The sequence below is a fragment of the Lontra canadensis genome, unplaced genomic scaffold (genome assembly GCF_010015895.1).
Source record: "Lontra canadensis isolate GAN:19392208 unplaced genomic scaffold, GSC_riverotter_1.0 scaffold70, whole genome shotgun sequence".
NCBI classification, from domain to species: domain Eukaryota; kingdom Metazoa; phylum Chordata; class Mammalia; order Carnivora; family Mustelidae; genus Lontra; species Lontra canadensis.
In genome coordinates, this window is record NW_022631064.1 from 6,947,658 (window position 1) to 6,966,330 (window position 18,673).

Sequence of the window (18,673 nt, forward strand, 5' to 3'; positions counted from 1 at the left end):
TGTCCTCTACCCTTGGTAAAAGGGAAAACAGTTTGGGACAAATATAGAGGAAAATTCATTTTTGGCATTGTTTGTGATAGAAATATTTTTTCCTTCTCAAAGCATTTTAAAAACATAATACTTTGAACTGATTATTATCTTTACTAGTGTGTTCTAGCTTTCCTTCTTTCACCTCTTCCTGACTTTATATGTTTTACCTTTATTGAATCTTCAGAAATAATACTTTTTAAAAAAAAAGATTTTATTTTTCATTTATCTGAGAAGGAAAGAAAGAGCAAGAGAGAGCACAAGCAGGGGAAGAGGCAGCAGGAGAGGGACAAGCAGATTCCCTGCTGAGCAGGGAGCCTGATGACTTGGAGCTCCATCCTAGACCCCCGAGATCATGACCTGTGCCATAGGCAGACACTTGACCAACTGAGCCACCCAGGCACCCCAATACCACTTTTCTTGAATAGGTTTTTTAGTTTTAGGTTTATCTTTATTAGTCTTAGTATAAAATAGAATCAGTCTTCCTGACGTAATGTGTTATACATTTTTTACTCATTATTTTGGGAAGGGATAAATTCAAATTTACTATTCAATATATTTTTAACACCATAAAGAAGGTGTTTTCATGGATGAATAAATTAAGTAGGGCCAGAATTAGAATGCAACTCTGTCTCCCAGTGTATTCCTAAACCCTCTGAGCTGTGCTTTCTGCTTTATTTTTTGGTGCTGGAGGTAAAAGTGTCATGAAAAGAGACTTCCCAAGGGTACCCAGAGTCTGCAGAGTGATCAGGTGTGACCAGGCTAGCTGATGTGCTGGAGAAGCACTGCCTTCTGTTTGTTTCATGCTCCTTAGCTTACAATAGCCTCATGAAAAGTGACATCTTTCTTGTAGTTGAGAATGTGGAGATTTGGTAGTGGTGATTTACCCTCCCACTACACTCTGATGAGCAAACAGAGCTGTGTCTTCTGACGCCAAATTTAAGTGACCTTACAGAGGTGAATGATTTTTATGGAATAACCAATATGTCTGAAATTACATGTCTTTCTCACGCAGTAAATTAATGCCAGTGGCAGAATTCAGCTTTTATTATGACATAAAAGACAGTCCTTTATCCATGCCCTCCCCTGCTCAGGTTTTATGTACTTATTGTCTTCATGGGTAAGTCATGGATAGCTGGTTTAATAGTCTTCATGATTTTTATATTGTGTAATTTTGATACATACAAACTTGACACATACTTTAGCACAGTGTGCTGAACCAAATTGCAATTCACTGTTCCTCTTACCTAACTATTAAGTTGAAGATCTAGGGAGGTATAGTCGTTATGTAGTCTTTTATAGGACAGCAGTAAACTTGAATTTTCGAGTATCAGTTTCTGAACTTTATAGCTGTAGTCAACATCTTGCTCAGTGCCTTCCACATTGCAGGCATTCCGCCGGTGCTTGCTTAATTACTAAGTGATCATTCAAGTGTAAACATCAGGCTTTTCTCTAAAACCAAAATAACTTATTACGGAATTGCTACAAATTAGTAAGAGGGCCTTCCCATAAACTTACACTAGTTTTAACTTCAGACCTTCAGGTTCATAACTTCATAGAGCTAACATGTAATTATTATATACTTGTTAATGGCCATAATTAATTATGTATTATGGAAGAACTTATATTTGTAAGGATTAACAGATCTTCTTTTTTTAAAGATTTTATTTATTATTTGAGAAAGAGAGAGAGAAAGAACGCGAGTCGGGGTTGGGGTGGAGGGAGAGGGAAAAGCAGACTTCCCCCTGCTGAGCAGGGAGCCCCACGAGGGCCTGGATTCCAGGACCCTGGCAGATGCTTTACCAACTGAACCACTCACGTGCCCTAGGATTAATGGATCTTTCTAAAAAGACTGTTAGTCTTCCCATATAGAAATTGAAATAATGCTGTTTTTCTCCCCTATATGATTATTAGTAAACATATAGTTTATCAGCATTTTAAAGTTTAATTGTTTAAAATATAAAGTAAAAAATTTAAACTTTAATCTGTTATTTTTTGCCTATAGGATGTTTTATCCTTTCCGAGTTTGGAGTTGCTGAATAAGCTGATTAAATGATTTGTGTGAAAAAGTAGGGATGCAGGGACAAGATATTTTATTTCTGTGTTTTGGAGTCTTTTTCTGTTAGGCAAAACTTTGCTTTCCTCCCCCTCCTCCTCCTCCTCCTCCTCCTCCTCCTCCTCCTCCTCCTCCTTTTTTTCATGGATTGTGTTCTGTTCCAGAATTACTTATGTGCCTGCAGAACGTTTGGAAGAGTTCAAAATAAGTTTGGGGCCACAATCTGGAGGAATAATGGCTCTGGATATTTTTTCTTCGTACTCTGGCAGGTAAGTGAAGCAGTAAACTTGCTGCAGGGAGTGAAAGATGTCGCGAGCTCCCAGAAGAGTCTGAAGCCAGAGTCAGGGGGCACTAACAATGAGAAAGAATGATTTCTTTCTTTCAAGATTTTAAAAAGAAGTATTTACCCCAGCCTCCCCATTACTCCAGGAAAGTATCATATAGTGTTGAAAATATATGAAAACTCCAACCAAGAGATGAAAATCATCTTAAGCGGCACCACTCTGTATAGTACTCTTCACATACAGAGTTTGGGGAATTCACCTCAAATTTCAGAACTATTTCACTACTTTGCTGGAGCCTACAGTTTGTATGATACTGTATTGTGCCTTTTCTACTTTCATAAATGTTTTCAAACACATGCAGAAATTCTTTTTTTTTTTTTTATTAACAGGCATACAGATTCAGAAACGTTTTTAATGGTTAGTTCTTACCCTTGGAGAGTGTTGAGCTGCATCTTCGTATATGTGCATGTTAGGAAACAGTGTATGTCTTTTTAAAATGCTTTTGATACATAAAGTATTAAGAACAGTTAATGCAGGGAAAGGGGTTTTTTTCCCCCCCTTAACAAAGGGAGGAACTAAATTTTGATGCTGCTGCTGACTGAGTCCAGCACAGGGGACGAAATATTGTTGAATTGCTTTTCCATGGAGAAGGAAGGACTTTACATTCGCAGCCCTGGGGCTGTTCTTTCAGTTGTATTGGCCACTGAGTACGGGATTGCTCTTTAAGCAGGCTAGAGCAGAAATGGCTCTGCAAACATCCTGGAGCCTTCTCAGAAGAGTTACACTGTTTGTATAGGATGTGAGAACATGCCAGAACACCCGGTGTCCGTGACTCTGCAGGTATCTTGATAGCGCACCTCTGTTTCCTCATGACTGCCGTAATACAGACAGGGGAGGGAAAGGTATGCTATGTGTTTAGTAAAGGGAAACAATGTCATAGGCCTTAGGGCCTATGAATTTTGTGGGAGAAGGAGTATTCACTTCACCCTCTACGGAGTTCAGCCATGTTCCTCTCTGGAGTTTCTGTCTCGGGCTTCATGGTATGGAATGATTGTAGCTTCTTGGCATAATAGCAAAGCAATAATTTCAGGGTCCCCCTAAGATATTACTTCAAATAGTGTAAAGGCTATGCCAAGGTAACATTGTATTTCTATTAAGTTGTAAGGCCTTACAAGCTCTCAAAAGTCATAGAGAAACAGCCACTTTCAGCACTGTGCCTCCCTCCCAGCACAGAAAGGAGAATGGCCTGGATTGTCCAGTGCTGTGACCACCTGCTCCATTGCAGAGGAAGTGTATCTGCTTTTGGTGTAACGGGCCTCAGAACAAAACAATCTGCATTTTATAGAAGAGGAATCTCTGTTAGGAAGGCTCAGTAACTTGGGCTAAATTTCATACTTAATAATTGGCAGAACTAATATTAGAATATAAGCAGTCAGGTTCCAGGTTCTTAACCATTGGATTCAAAGAAAGAAATGTACAATAAAAATATGGGGCAGCATGGCATGGAGGTTAAAAGCTCAGGTTTGCAGTTAGATGGCCTCAGTTCTTACCTCTGTTACTCTACTGTGTGACTTTGTGCCAATGTCTGGTATCTTGATGCAGGTTTATAGTGAGTTATTATAGTTGATAGAAATGTCACTGGTAGTCAACACTCAGACACAGGGGCAAAGAAGTCTAATTCATTCTTAGCCAGGTGAGTTCGGGAGAGGAGAACTGGTCCATTTTGCTTCTTGGAGCACACAACACTTGAGTTCTGTAAAGCACATTCTAAGATGAATGAGGGGTGACCAACACATTTATCTGGGTTGATGAAAGGATTCGAGGATTATAGAATCATATGAAGAACATGGGGGTTTTGTATCAGAGGATTCGGGATATTAATCTTTTTATAGCTCAAAAGGCAGGAACATGTGTCCAGTGTATCTGAGAGTGTGTCCAGGTAGCTCTCTGAGCTTGGATGAGTAAGATCCACCCCCCGCTCCCCATGGCTGTCACTGAATATTTTAGGAACTCATTCTAAGTTCTCATTATTATCTGTATTTCATACTTTGCTTCCTCTGTCCTATTCTCTCCAGCTCTGCTTCCCAAGGGTTAGCCTCATGTTCACCTCTGTGCCCTGCATCTTCAGGCTATAGCTTCCCTCAGTCTGTCTCCTTCTCAGTCTGCTTCTTAACATCCTTTTTAAAAACCCTCTTTCTGGAAAATAAAATAAAATCTCTTTTTTGGGTCCATTCCCAAAAGTCTTGTCCCACTGTCAGGCTTAGGCTGTTGGAACCCAGCCTCATTCAGAACCTTGTTCCTCAACTTGCTCAGGAGAGGAATTCAAACATAAAACAGTCAGTAGTATAGTTAGGCAAATAGATTTTCTCTTAATAGTTGAAAAGCAAAAATCTAACATCTAGGTCAAAGGAAAAAGGACATGTTCAGGGAGAGCCTGGGTAGTTAGTTGCTTTCCAAAGATTTTTGTTGTGAAACATTCAAACACAGATGATTATTGGGTTTTATGACTTCTGATCTCAGTCTAAAGGTTGTGTGATTTGACAGAGTTCAGTATTCCTGTCGCTGGAAAATGGATATAATTTGAGTGTATATTTTCTTTAGAGTATTAAATTTCTATAAAAATCAATTGCAAACATTTATTAAATCAGAATTTTTATAGCCTTCTGTGTTTCAAAGGAATATGTAGACATTCATCTTTAGAAAGCCAAGTTTAAGAGCATAAGGACTCACCATAATTGACTTAACCATTCTCTATTGCCCTTACAGTGTCACTCAGTGATACAAAGTATCCCTTTGGAAAAACAAAGTATTTATTGATATGGTTATTTGTAATTTAATTTATAATTAGTTAACAGGCTGGACACATTTTGTTACATGCCTGGCATTTGGCAAAATCTGAATTCCTACAGGAATTGAAAAGTGACCTTAAATACAAGGGCATTGTAAACTTCTTTCTGTAAGGAGTATTCTGTAAGGAGTGTGGGGCTTTCTGGATGAACTGAAGTTGGACTTGAAGCGTATTTTGCCTTTCTTGAGGAGAAAACTCTGGCCCATCCTTAGGAAAGAAAGATGCTCAATTTCTGCCTTATTTTCAAGGCAGGGATCGACCAGGGCTGTTTAAGCTTATAACCCACATGGTGTTTCTACCTTTTACATGTTGTTTTTAAGAAATACTTGTTGAAGATTTTTCTTTAAAATTCTGGTATTTTCCCCTTCTTGATCCTTTTCCTTATTCTCCCACGCTTGGGAAAGAAATAGACTAGCTAAGAATCTTAGTGTTCAGCTCTATCTCCAGACTAACTTATGGTAAATTGATTCTGGTGTCAGGTTTTTATTTTCATTTGATCAGGTTTTCTTTTCCCCTTAATGTAAAATTGACCAAGGTGGTGAAAATATGAAGTAGTTCTGATTTTTAGCAAATTGAAAATAAAATATATATAAGACAAAACTTGCATTTTAATGGTTTTACTAGGATTTACTAGGATTTTGGAGTATTCACTGTGTAAATTTTTAACAGAGACATTCCAGAACTACCAGAGCGGGAAGAAGGAGAGGGAGAAGAAAGTGAGCTTCAGAATGCAGCATATAGTAATTGGAACCAGCCCAGACGGTAAGGATGATTTCTGTCTTCTGCCTACTCAGTGTTTAAAGATAGGGAGGTGTGGTTTCTAGTGCTGGATTACAACTTGCTACTCTGACATAGGGCAAGGCGTTTTAATATCCCTTACCCTCCATTTCTTCCTGTGTGCGATAGAAAGAACAGTATGTTATTACACAGGGTCTAAACTAACATGTATACAAGGATATGTCATATAGTAAGGGCTAAATACAAATAACTAGAGAAAATTATGCCTAAGTAGTTGGGAATGGATTATATTTTCTATAGAGCTCGATCTTGGGTTTACCACCAAATGGTAATTTAAATTTTCTCTAGCATTTGTAGCACATATATTCAAAACGTGTGTGTGTGTGTGTGTATGTGTGTGTAAGCATCTTGTTATCACAGCCTGCAGTTATTTTAACCCATGCTCTGTCTGGAACCAGTTTCATATATAGTAGAAAAGATAGTTTTCCTAAATATGTTCAGATATAACACTGTGCATCACTAAGGCATATTTTTGTGTTCATGCTGAGTAAAATCAAATTGAGTTTCATAGGAATTTACTGAGTCCTGATTATGGATGAAGATGATTTTGTGAATAAAAGGGAAGTATGAGACCTAAATCCTGCCTTCAAGGAAGTATAATATACTGGGGATTAGGCAAGACGTAGAGACACACAAAATAATTAAAGAAAAATATAAGGTATTTTACCTTGAGTGTAAAATATTAGTAGTTGTCATTGGCTATGCCCTCTAAACAGATCGACAAGTGACTATCATAATGGTTTCTTGCACTTAGGAAACACTTAATACTTATTCTGTAATAAATACATAAAATCCTCCAGAGAGAAAAATTTCTACTTTCATAAATGTAATACAGTTTGATGATTTTCTTTGCTTATGTTTAAACATTTTTAGGTTGAGTCCTATTCAAAGTATAGGAAACATATTATGTTGCTTACACAAAAAACAATAAACATTTCTAGCCATTTAAAATGACTTTTTCATTGGAATTCCTTAAGAAGCTATTTAGCCTACTTAAAGAATCAAGGTCTCTCTACATCATTATTCACATTGAGAACAGAATATAAATGCTAGATCTGTGGCAGAAAATAGATTATGTTGTGTTTTATTTATATGAGGATAAAGGCAAAAGTGAGTTAGATGAAATTATTTTGTAGTTGGTGATCATAGTGATAAACTTGAATTTTGTTGGACAGAAATCACAGTTAAAGAAGAAGATAGATTTGTCAATTTTAATAATGCTGTTAGAGGAAAAGTAGATTTTAGAAAGCAATATGCACAATGTTTAGAGTCTATAAGAGCCATGTTAGAATTCTGACTTTTACACTTCTTAAGATAAATTTCTTAATCTCTGCTAGCTCTCAGTTACTTCATCTATAAAATGGGATTGATAGTAAAATCTTTTAAATTTGGAGAATTCAGTGTGATAATGCACATGAAATTTTTAGTCCGGTTTCTGATACATAGTGAGCACTCAGTCTCAGTTGTTGGCCTGGTCAGTGGTCACCATCATCACTAATAACTAAGCAAAGAGAAAATGTTGGACACAGGAATCAATTTAGAATTTTATTATGAGAAAAATTGGGGTGTAGCTTCTGAACTGGAAGATTTTTATACTTCTAGCTTCAATTTTAGTCTTCACACCAGCCTGAGGTATCTCTAAAGGTGGTACAGAGAGAGTATGGGTGGAGCTTCCAGAAATCCTAAGAAGATACCCTGCACTCACTAACAAAGGTACTTTTTTGGGAAAAGGTCACAGAATAGTAAGAGGATGCTTACCAAAATAACCAGAGCTTTTATACAACATGGGAAACGTGATGGGACATTCATTTCTACTGTTAAAAGAAGTTTACTTTGTGCGGAAATAGAGAATATTTTTTAGCAAAGTGTATATTTTAAAATTTTAAATAAGCTGTTACTCTTATTTTGCATGTGATTTCCATTGACAGAATTGGTAGCATACTCTGCGTATCACTTTCTAGCTTGTTGCTTCTCGCTCAGTCCAGTGTCTTGGATGTCTGTCTCATTGATACTTCATTCATTCAGTGCAGTTGTTGCAGTGAATTTCAACATCTGAATGCACCACGGTTTATTCTCAGGTCAATATTTGACTAATTAATACTTACTTGCTACTGTAACAATTCTTTGCAGTAAATATCTTTATTTCCTTATATATAACTATGAGAATTTATCTAGGTATGTATCCATAAGAGGAATTGCTGACTCATAGATTTATTTATTTATTTTTAAAGATTTTATTTATTTATTTGACCGAGAGAAAGCACATAAGTAGGGGGAGAGGCAGAGACAGAGGGAGAAGCTGACTCCCTGCTGAGCAGGGAACCCCACACTGAACTTCATCCCAGGACCCTGGGGTCATGACCTGAGCCAAAGGCAGACACTTAACTGACTGAGCCACCCAGGCACCCCTGGCTCATAGATTTAAATGTGTTATTTATATTATCAAAAGTTGTCAACTTGCTTTTTTAAGGTGGCTGTACCAATTTTTACTTCAATTCTTAATATATGAGAGTTCCCTTTTCCCCACAACCTTGTTACCACATCATATGATCATTGAAACAACACATTTTTGTCAACCTGATAGTTAGAAAATGGTATCTTGTCTTAATAAACAATGTATGATCCAAACAGGATTAAGGTGGTGGGGTGCACATTTTCTCACTCGTCATATGGATTGAATTTTGAATCTTGCTTTCATTGCTTCAGTAGTCATAATCCCAGTCGTCATCGTAAGAGTGATAAAAGATTGATTGCTTGCTGTATGCCAAAGCTTCGTTTTACACTTGGCATACATTCATTAATACAATCCTCACAGCGAACTCTGCTATAGAGAGACTTACTGGCTCCATTTCACAGCTGAGGAAGGTAAGAGAGACTAAGTAAGTTGCAGAGGGTCACACAACTGTTAAGTAGCAAGAAGTCAGGACTCAAACTCAGGGACTCAATTCAGAGCTCAGGCAGCCTGGCCTCAGATCCCTTTTACCTTTGCTTTTCTGAATTTCATTTTTTGTAAGCCCGTGTATAGGCTTCAAGAAAGGCTGCCATTTTCCCAATTAACTCTGAACATGTTCTATAAAACTATACTTTTATAGGTCTCCTTTTTTCTGTCCAAAGAATGTTTACAGTGTTCCGTTCAGTGAGGGGAGTCTGGTTCCTCAGCACTGTGGTCATTTTGGCAGCCCTGTGTTTGTTATCTTCTCCAGGATTTTAAGAAGTTACAGCCTTTCTTCCAGAGAGTACACTGTATTTGATAACACTGTTATCTGCTGGACCCCATATAGGCAGACAGGGCTGTTATCCAAAGATTGTGTAATCTCTCTGCACCTCTTCCCTTTATAAAGTGGGGCTAATAAGCGTATCCATCCCATAGGGATGGTGTGACAATTAAATGAAAGTATGTGGTATTCACCTAGAGAATAATGCTGAGCACATGATAAGCTCTTGAGTGTTTGCTGCTAATACTTTTATTATTTAAGAAATTATAAGAACCGGGGCGCCTGGGTGGCTCAGTGGGTTAAAGCCTCTGCCTTTGGCTCAGGTCATGGTCCCAGAGTCCTGGGATCGAGCCCCACATCGGGCTCCCTGCTCAGCAGGGAGCCTGCTTCCTCCTCTCTCTCTCTCCGTGCCTCTCTGCCTACTTGTAATCTGTCAAACAAATAAATAAAATTAAAAAAAAAAGAAATTATAAGAACCACTTTCCACTTCACACTAACTACAAAGAACCCTAGCAGACATTTTCTTTCATTCTTTCATTTTTTTTTTCCTTTATAGAGAAGGGTTAAGTAGTCCTATGTATGTATCCTGAATTCTTAAATGTTTACTACAAATGTTTAAATATTCTGACTTCTTTACTTTTCCGTGTTATCTTAGGAGCTGCTTTAAGAAACAAGGGAGGATTTTGCTTCTTATCTTTCACAGAATTCCCAGGGGGAAAGAAAATGATGACTAGGGTTCTAACTAGTTTAAACTATTTACACAAACATTATTAAGATTCGGGAACATGGTCACATCCTTCCAAACTAAATAGAGTTTCTAGGATTATCGATTTCTAATAAGGTAAAAAACGCTGACCTCACGTGCTTCATCTCCCCCAGCCCTGGTACTCTTTTATCTCCAGCCTTTTCTTACTGGATAGCCCTCACCACACAGGAGTCCTTAGTCCAGTCTTTCCTCGCCTCTGGGAGCTCCTCAAAGCTCCTCAGATTGAGGGCATATGTTGGACCATGCTTTCTTCTCCTGTTTGATGTCCAGCACTGTCTCCCTTCCCGCAGCACAGAGCAGATAACAGGCTCGTTATCTCAGAGCTCTCTGCTAGGTTTCTCTGCTTTTTCCTTCTCAGCCCGGAACCTCACTGCAAACGGCCTTCTTATGTGCCAGTCTTCCCATAAGACAGGAACTTAATGCTTTCATAGCTCTTATGGCTCCGAGCAGGTATTAAATGTGAGCGTCTGTGCGTATTACATGGGTGGAGGAGGTGCATTCAAGGCGGAGGAAGTAGCAGGCACCAACACCCCAAAGCAGGAGAGCAGGCCTGATGAGCTTCAGGAACAGCAAGAAGATGCTGTGGTCACTGGAGTGGAGAACAGAGGGCACGGAGCTGTGGGAGCCGAGTTTGGGGAGGTGGCGGTAGAATCAGATCATGTAGGATACTGTCAGCCTCTGCTTTCCATGCCCTGACTGTTAGTTACCCGGTCTACCTTGGCAAAGAAGACTTCTACAGGGATAAGCTTCTGACATAGTGTGTGCAGGAATGTTCTTTTCCTTGATTTGATTGCCAAGCTCAGAAGTTACCATCTGTTCAGGAGTTGTTGAATTTCTTGATTACTTAGTGTCTGCAATATTAGAGCTCCTGGAAAATGGTACTTTTATATTTTATATGGGTCCATGTCCCAGCCTAACGTGTGAATCCAGTATTTACCTGTAATAAATCAGCTTCAGAAATACATTAGTGTTTATCAGACCTTATAAAACACATAATTGGGAAACGAAAATGATTTTGTTTTGCTACTGGTAAAACTTCAATAAATGATAAGATTGGCAAAAATTAACTTATTACATTTTATTACATTGAATATTTTAAAGTTTAGTTATAATTTTTAACCATGTGAACCATTTTTAAGTATGCAGATCAGTGACATTAAGAACATTCACATTGCTGTGTAACCATCACTACCATCTATCTCCAGAACACATCATCTTACAAACAAACAAATCTCTACCCATTAAATTTTAAATAATTCCCCAATTCTGCCCCCTGCCCTGGCAACTGCCCTTCTCTTTCTTTTTTCCCAATTTTTTCTTTTTTTAAATTTTATTTATTTATTTATTTGACACAGAGAGAGATCACAAGTAGGCAGAGAGGCGGGGGTGGGGGCGGGGGCAAGCAGACTCCTTACTGAGCAGAGACTGATGCAGGGCTTGATCCCAGGACCCTGAGATCCTGACTTGAGCTGAAGGCAGAGGTTTAACCCACTGAGCCAAACAGGCACCCCTCTTTTTTCCCCAGTTTTATAAAAAAGTAATTGAACATACATCACTGGATAAGTTTAAGGCATATAGCATATTGGTTTGATTTTATGTATATTATAGAAATATCATCACAGTGGGTTTCAGGTCTTCCATTTAAGTTCTTAATCCATCCAGTAGGTTTCAGGACTTGCATTTAAATCCTTAATCCAAATTAATTTTTGTGAATGGTGTAATATATGGGTCACCTTCATTCTTTTACATAGAAATATTCAGTTTTCCCAGTACTATTTACTGAAGAGACTGTCTTTTCTCCATTGAGTATTCTTACCTCCCTTATGAAATATTAGTTGACCTTACATTCTTGGTTTATTTCTGGGCTCTTGATTCTATTCTGTTGGTCTATGTGTCTGTTTTTATGTCCGTACTAGACTGTTTTGATGACTAAAATTTTATAGTTTAAATCATTAAACTGTATAGTTTAATCTTTATAGTTTAAATCAGCTTTAAATCAGGAAGTGTGATGCCTTCTGCTTTGTTCTTTTTTCCCTCAGGATTTCTTTGACTATTCAGAGTCTTTTGTGACTTTGTATAAATTTTAGTGGTGTTTTTTCTATTTCTTTAAAAAATGCCATTGGAATCTATTTGATAGTAATTGCATTGAATCTGTAGGTGGCTTGTGATTATATTTCATGTTTTAGCAATATTCTTCCAACACATGAACACAGGATACCTTTCAATTTATTTATGTTTTCTTGGATTTATTTTATCAATTTCTTCTTTTCAGAGTAGAGGTGTTTCACCTCTTTAAATGTATTACTATTTTATTATTTTTATGCTATTGTAAATGAGATAAACTTTTCCCAGAAACTTTGTTGTTAGTGTATAGAAATGCTATTTTTGCATTTTAATTTTTTATCCCACAACTTTATTGAATTCATTGATTAGATCTGACAGTTTTTGGATTGAGTTTTTAGGATTTGTTTATATGTAAAATTATGTCATCTATAAATAGAGACCATTTTCCTTCTTCCTTTCCAATTCGATGTTTTTATTTATTTTTCTTGCTGATTGCTCTAGCTAGGCTTTACAGTACTGTGTTGAATAGGTGTGATGAAAATGGGCACTTTTGTCTTATTCCTAATCTTAGAGGAAAAGCTTTCATCCTTTCACTATTGAATATGTTGTTAACTGTGTCGTTACTCTGTATGGCCTTTACTATGTTGAGATATGTTCTTTCTATGCCTAATTTGTTGAGTTTTTATCATGAACACCTATCAGATTTTCTCAAATGCTGTTTTTCTCTATTGAAATGTTCATATGATTCTATTATTTTGTTCTATTAATGGGATTTATCACATTGGTTGATACCATCCCTGCATCCCAGGGATACATCCTGCTTGATCTTGGGGAGTGGTCCTTTTAATGTGCTGCAGAGTTCAGTTTGCTAATATCTTATTGAGTATTTTTGCATACTTATTCACCAGCAATGTTGTGTACTGTAGTTTTCTAGTAGTAAACTTTTCTGGTTTTGGTGTCAAGATAATGCTGGTCTTGTACAATGAGTTTGGGAGTGTTCCTTCCTTTTTGATTTTTGGAAATGTTTTAGAAAGATTGATGTTTATTCTTCTTAAGTGATTAGTAAAATTTACCAGTGAAACCATCTGGTTCTGGTCTTTTCTTTGTTGGGAGACTGTTGATTACTGATTCAATCTCCTTACTAGTTATTGGTCTATTCAGATTTTCTATTTCTTCCTGGTTCAATCCTAGTAAGTTGTATGTTTCTAAGAATTTTTCCATTTCTTCTAGGTTACCAGTTTGTTGGTGGTTCATGTATAGTTAATAATAATAGCCTCTTATAATCCTTTGATCTGTGCTAACAGTTATAATGTCTTATTTTTCATTCATAACTTTTTCTATTTGGGTCCTTTTCCTTGGTTAGTGTAGCTAAGGGTCTGTCAATTTTGTTTATCTTTTCAAAGAACCAACTCTTGTTTTGGTTACTCTTTCCTATTATTTGTTCTCTATTTCATTTATTTCTGTTGTCATCTTTACTCTTACCTTCTTTCTGCCGAATTTGGAGTCAGTTTATTCTTTTTCTAGTTTATTAGGGCATACAGTTAGATCGCTTATTTGGGATCTTTCTAGTCTCTAAATGTTGGTGTATATTGCTATCAATTTCCCTCTCAGAATTGCTTTTGTTTCCTCTCATAAGTTCCAATATGTTGTATCTCCGTTTTCATTTGTCTTGTGAAACCTTTTATCATTCTCCTTTCTGTCTCTATGGATTTGACTATTCTAGATACATCATATAAATGAAATTGTATAGTATTTGTCCTTTATTTCACTTAGCTAGCTTATTTCACTTAACATAATGTTTCCAAGGTTCATATGTGTTGTAGCATGTACCAGAATTTTTTCCCTTTCTAAGGCTAAATAATATTCCATGGTATGTATATACCATGTTGTTTATCCATTCATCTTTAGATGGACACTTGAATTGCTTCCACCTTTGGTTATTATGAATAATTTTTCTATGAACATGACTATATGAATATTTCTTCAAAACCTTTGTGTAATTTTGAGAGGGTATATACCCAGAAATGGAGTTGTCGAGTCATAGGGCAATTCTATTTTCAATTTTTTTTTCTTTTTTTTTTTAGGAAGTCCTATACTGTTTTCCATAGTAGCTACAACATTTCACATTCCACCAATTACGCAAGGTTCCAATTTCTGCAGTTTCTCCTTGCCAATACTTATTTTCCTTTTTTCTTTTTTCTTTCTTTTTAAAGATTTTTATTTATTTATTTGTCACAGAGAGAGAGAGACAGAGCATGAGAGCATGAGCAGGGGGGAGAGGGAGAGGGAGAGGGAGAGGGAGAAGCAGGTTCCCTGCTGAGCAAGGAACCTAATGCAGGTCTTGATCCCAGGATCCTGGGATCATGACCTGAGCCAAAGGCAGACACTTAAACAATTGAGTCACCCAGGTAACTGGTTTTTGTTTTTTTTTTGTTTGTTTGTTTGTTTTGTTTTTTTGTTTTGATAGTAGCCATCCCAGTGGGTATGGGGTACGTATCACATTATGGTTTTGATTTGAATTTTGCTAATGATTAGTGAAATGAACATCTTTTCATGTGCTTATGGTCCATTTGATTATCTTCTTGGGAGAAATGTCTATTTAATTCCTTTGCCCATTTTTTAAAAAATATTCTATTTTTTTGACAGACAGAGATCACAAGTAGGCAGAGAGGCAGGCAGACAGAGAGAGAGAGAGAGGAGGAAGCAGGCTCCCACTGAGCAGAGAGCCCAATGCAGGGCTTGATCTCAGGACCCTGGGATCATGACCTGAGCGGAAGACAGAGGCTTTAACCCACTGAGCTACCCAGGCGTCCCTCCTTTGCCCAATTTTAAATCAGATTTTTTTTCACTGTTGTGTTTTTGGTGTTCTCTTTATATTCTGAATATCAATCTCTTATCCAGAAAGTGATTTGCAAATATTTTCTCCCATTCTGTGAGTTACATTTTTACTTTATTGATAGTATACTTTTGGTTAAGAAAAGTTTTTAATTTTGTTGAAGTCTTATTTGTCTGTCTTTTGTTGCCTACACCTTTGGTTTCCTATCCAAAAATCATTCCAAAACACAGCATTGTGAGGCTTTTCCCCCATAAACTTTCTTATAAGAGTTTAATTATTTTTTTTTATCATTATAGGGTTGAACTTTGGAGAGAACCAAGCAAATCTTTGGGTATCAGCATTGTTGGTGGAAGAGGCATGGGAAGTCGTCTAAGCAATGGTGAAGTGATGAGGGGCATTTTCATCAAACATGTTCTTGAAGATAGTCCAGCTGGCAAAAATGGAACCTTGAAACCTGGAGACAGAATAGTAGAGGTACCCTCTAGTGAGCTTTCTGTGCCAAAATTCTTCCTCTGTTCTATCCTCTTTACTAAGGGAATCATCGTCTCCACACTGGTCACTTGACCCAATGTGAAAGTAAAATGTGTTTGTGGTTAAAACATTTCTTTCTTATATGTCCCATTTCATCCATAATCTTTCTCTTTAGTGCATGGTGACAGATTATGTATCTTGATTCAGAGACTGATGTTTGGAGATATAACCATTTTAAAAAACATTGGCCTTCAGTTAAAATAATGAAGTTCTATTTGAAAGAACAAAGCAAATTTCCTGGGGAAAAAATTGAATTGTTTGAAATTAAACATACATGAACAAAATATGTAGATAATAGCTACGTTCTCCAGTGATTTTATTTTAAGAAATGCTTGTAGTGATCAATTCATTGTAGATTAACTTTATTAGATTATTTTCCAAGTGAGTCCTTTCAGTAAATCTTTTATGCTAATTACCCAGATTATTTTTTACATAAATGCTCCCACCCCCCACAATCCAGGCTCATATTTCCCTCTTTCTTTTTCTCAGTGCTATGCCCATTCATCACTGAGGAGTGTGTGTGTGTGTGTGTGTGTGTGTGTGTGTATTTACACACTCATGTATGTGTAACTTTGATTTATGCAAGAGAAGTATTTGATAAAATTGATTTGGTAAAATTAATTCAAAACGAAGTATAGTATTTTAAATAGACTTTTCTCCCATGGTCATTAGTCATTTACTCAGCAAATATTCCTGGAGCAGCTATTGCATTCCAGATGTTATCACAGGCTCTGGGCATTCCGCAGTAAACAAGGCAGCGTGCCTGCCTGTCAAGTGTGACAGACTTAACAAGTAATCAAGTCACTTCAGAACAGTGTGATAAATTATCTGATCAGGGAAAGTATAGTTATAGTTAAGAGGGTAGAGGAAGGGTACCTGACCCAGATTTGCTAAGTTGTCAGGATAATAGAGTCAGGCAAAAGAGACAATTTCTTGGTAGAAACCAATAACTTTATTACTATAAGGACCATTATATTTGGTTTATACAAGTGATTGTCTCTCATTTTCTAAATCCATATAACTTACCATTAAAATGCATTGATTGTGAAGGTTACAACATTTTAACTTTAAAATGAATATTTTTAATATTGATTTAGTCCTTTACTGGTTGATTATCTGTGAAAGCTGAAGAGGGAGGAAGATTGAGGCTTGGGAGGATACAAGGGCCATGTCTGTTTTGTCTCGTTTTTTCCTCCAACCATTTATAAGGAAGAATGGTGGGCTTGTTCTCTTTCTCTGCATCCTTACCTTTCTTTAGGGGATATCTTAGCCCCTTTTTAAAGAACGCTTGTTCCCAATTTCAGATTATCATAGGCCAGTTTATTTTATGGATAATTCACTATTAAATACCTTTGACCTAAGGAGAAAAAGTAAGAAATATTTATAATTATTTCTAGAAAGGATTGATCACAGTTTGCACTAAAATGTTGTTTAAAGGTATTGAGGGAGTTAAAGCATCCATCCCTTTCAAATTGAAAAGAAAGTCTGATTTTGTGTGTTGTAAAGTACTGTGTGCTGTTTAGCAGTGGTTGTTAAGGGCTGTTATGTATGGGGCCTTTTCTAGTAAGTAAGCAAGCCTTGGGCCTCCATAATCCTGGGGATTCTGAAACCTGTCTCTGCCAAGTTTCTAAAAAAGTATTTAGGCTAGACGAGTCGAGACCTGCAAAGTATTCCATTCTGAGTATAGAGTCCTTTGGACTTGAGCAAAGATATTTAATGTCCTATTAAATGTTTCTACAAATGAGATATATAGTAGACTAACTTCTATTATTTACTATTATACTAACTTTTGTTCTACAAAAAATGAAAGCCATTTTTAATATGTACTGACATGCATATTACATTACCTAAGTGTCAATCTAAAAGAAGTTTTCAATTAAATGCATGTAATTCTTTTAAAGGTGATAATGTTCTATGCAGAGATCTAATTAATTTTCTTTTCCAGAATTGTGTCTGCTCTGATTTTGCTATGTTGTTGTATATATATCCTATTTTGGTAATTGGAAATGATAAAATGATTATAGTATCTTGTAGTTTTCTGGCAGGATTAGCATTTGGCCTTTCAAACTACTTTCCTTCCTATTTATATAGTATGTAAGCTGAGCTGATCATCACCCAGGCAATCCATGGTCAATAAAAAGTTACAAAATAACATTCATTTTCAAGCTATTTATAGAAGAATTACTAACAAGCGCAATTTCTTGGCTTCCAGCTCCTGTCATGTCCACTACAAAGATTCTTCTTCAAAGCTAATCTTGCCGTAATCTGATTTTTCTCAACATTAGAATTCTGTTTTTTACTTCAAGCTTCCCTGTACAGAGAGAAACACACAAAATATTGCCCACCTATTTCCCGAACAAATCTTTAATGGATTTGGAGAAAACGTGTACAGTGACTTTCATGATGAACACAGTGCTGTGAGGCAGTTCCCTTTTATTATTTCTTTAATGATTTTGATTTATTAAAGGGATAACCGATACTGTAAGGAAAGTAGAAGTAGAGCCTTCATTTCAACTGATGATTATTTCAGTTGATTATGGGGACAGAAGTCAGTGTCAAAATAAGGGACCACAAGTCTGCTGGACAATGAAAAGTTCTAGAGTCTCACAGGTAGTCTCAATTATTTTTGATTCTGGAACAGATTTCCCAGGAGGCTCCCCCAGGATCCTCAGAACTCCAGATCCACAAATTGTTCTGTTGTTCTATAGCTTCTTGAAATGTTAAGCTGAGGCCTTCCATTGCAGGTGGATGGGATGGACCTCAGAGATGCAAGCCATGAGCAAGCTGTGGAAGCCATTCGGAAAGCAGGCAACCCTGTAGTCTTTATGGTACAGAGCATTATAAACAGACCAAGGGTAAGCGAACAAAAAGGGCAAGGTAGGCAAATCCAAACAATGTTCAACTTGGAATCTAATGTATCAAGGGCCAAGTTGTCTCTAGGAGCAGATACCCAGTCTTAAAATCTCAGGAGACTTATTAAAATTTTATAATGTTTTTTTTTTCTTTTTTTAATTGAGTTGTCCTGGAAATCCCTTCTACCATGTTTAATAAACACTTCACGTCTACTGAAAACACACAGAAGTAGGATCCATTGGTGGCCATAGGTATCTAGATGGATAATTATTAGTATTCATTGTAGTTACAAAATATTGAAGTCGTTAAGAGGAATGTGGTATAATGACTTAGCTTACTATATGTGACCTCTCAGTCCCTGAAAAGCCAGAGAGATGACATTTTCCTAATGCATA

At 36.8% G+C, this 18,673-nt stretch overlaps 1 protein-coding gene across 6 annotated transcripts in view; it reads left to right on the plus strand.

Annotated features, from left to right (window-relative positions):
- The window catches only part of MPDZ (multiple PDZ domain crumbs cell polarity complex component), a 128,535-nt gene that overhangs the window by 73,284 nt on the left and 36,578 nt on the right, over positions 1-18,673 (plus strand). For 4 of the 6 annotated variants that reach the window (XM_032880579.1, XM_032880580.1, XM_032880583.1 and 1 more), the window contains 4 exons: positions 2,248-2,352; positions 5,885-5,977; positions 15,191-15,368; positions 18,170-18,280. In XM_032880579.1, coding sequence (XP_032736470.1) covers positions 2,248-2,352; positions 5,885-5,977; positions 15,191-15,368; positions 18,170-18,280 — 487 coding nt within the window. The remainder of the gene's footprint in view (positions 1-2,247; positions 2,353-5,884; positions 5,978-15,190; positions 15,369-18,169; positions 18,281-18,673) is intronic. The other 2 variants (XM_032880584.1, XM_032880581.1) reach the window with 2 other exon arrangements.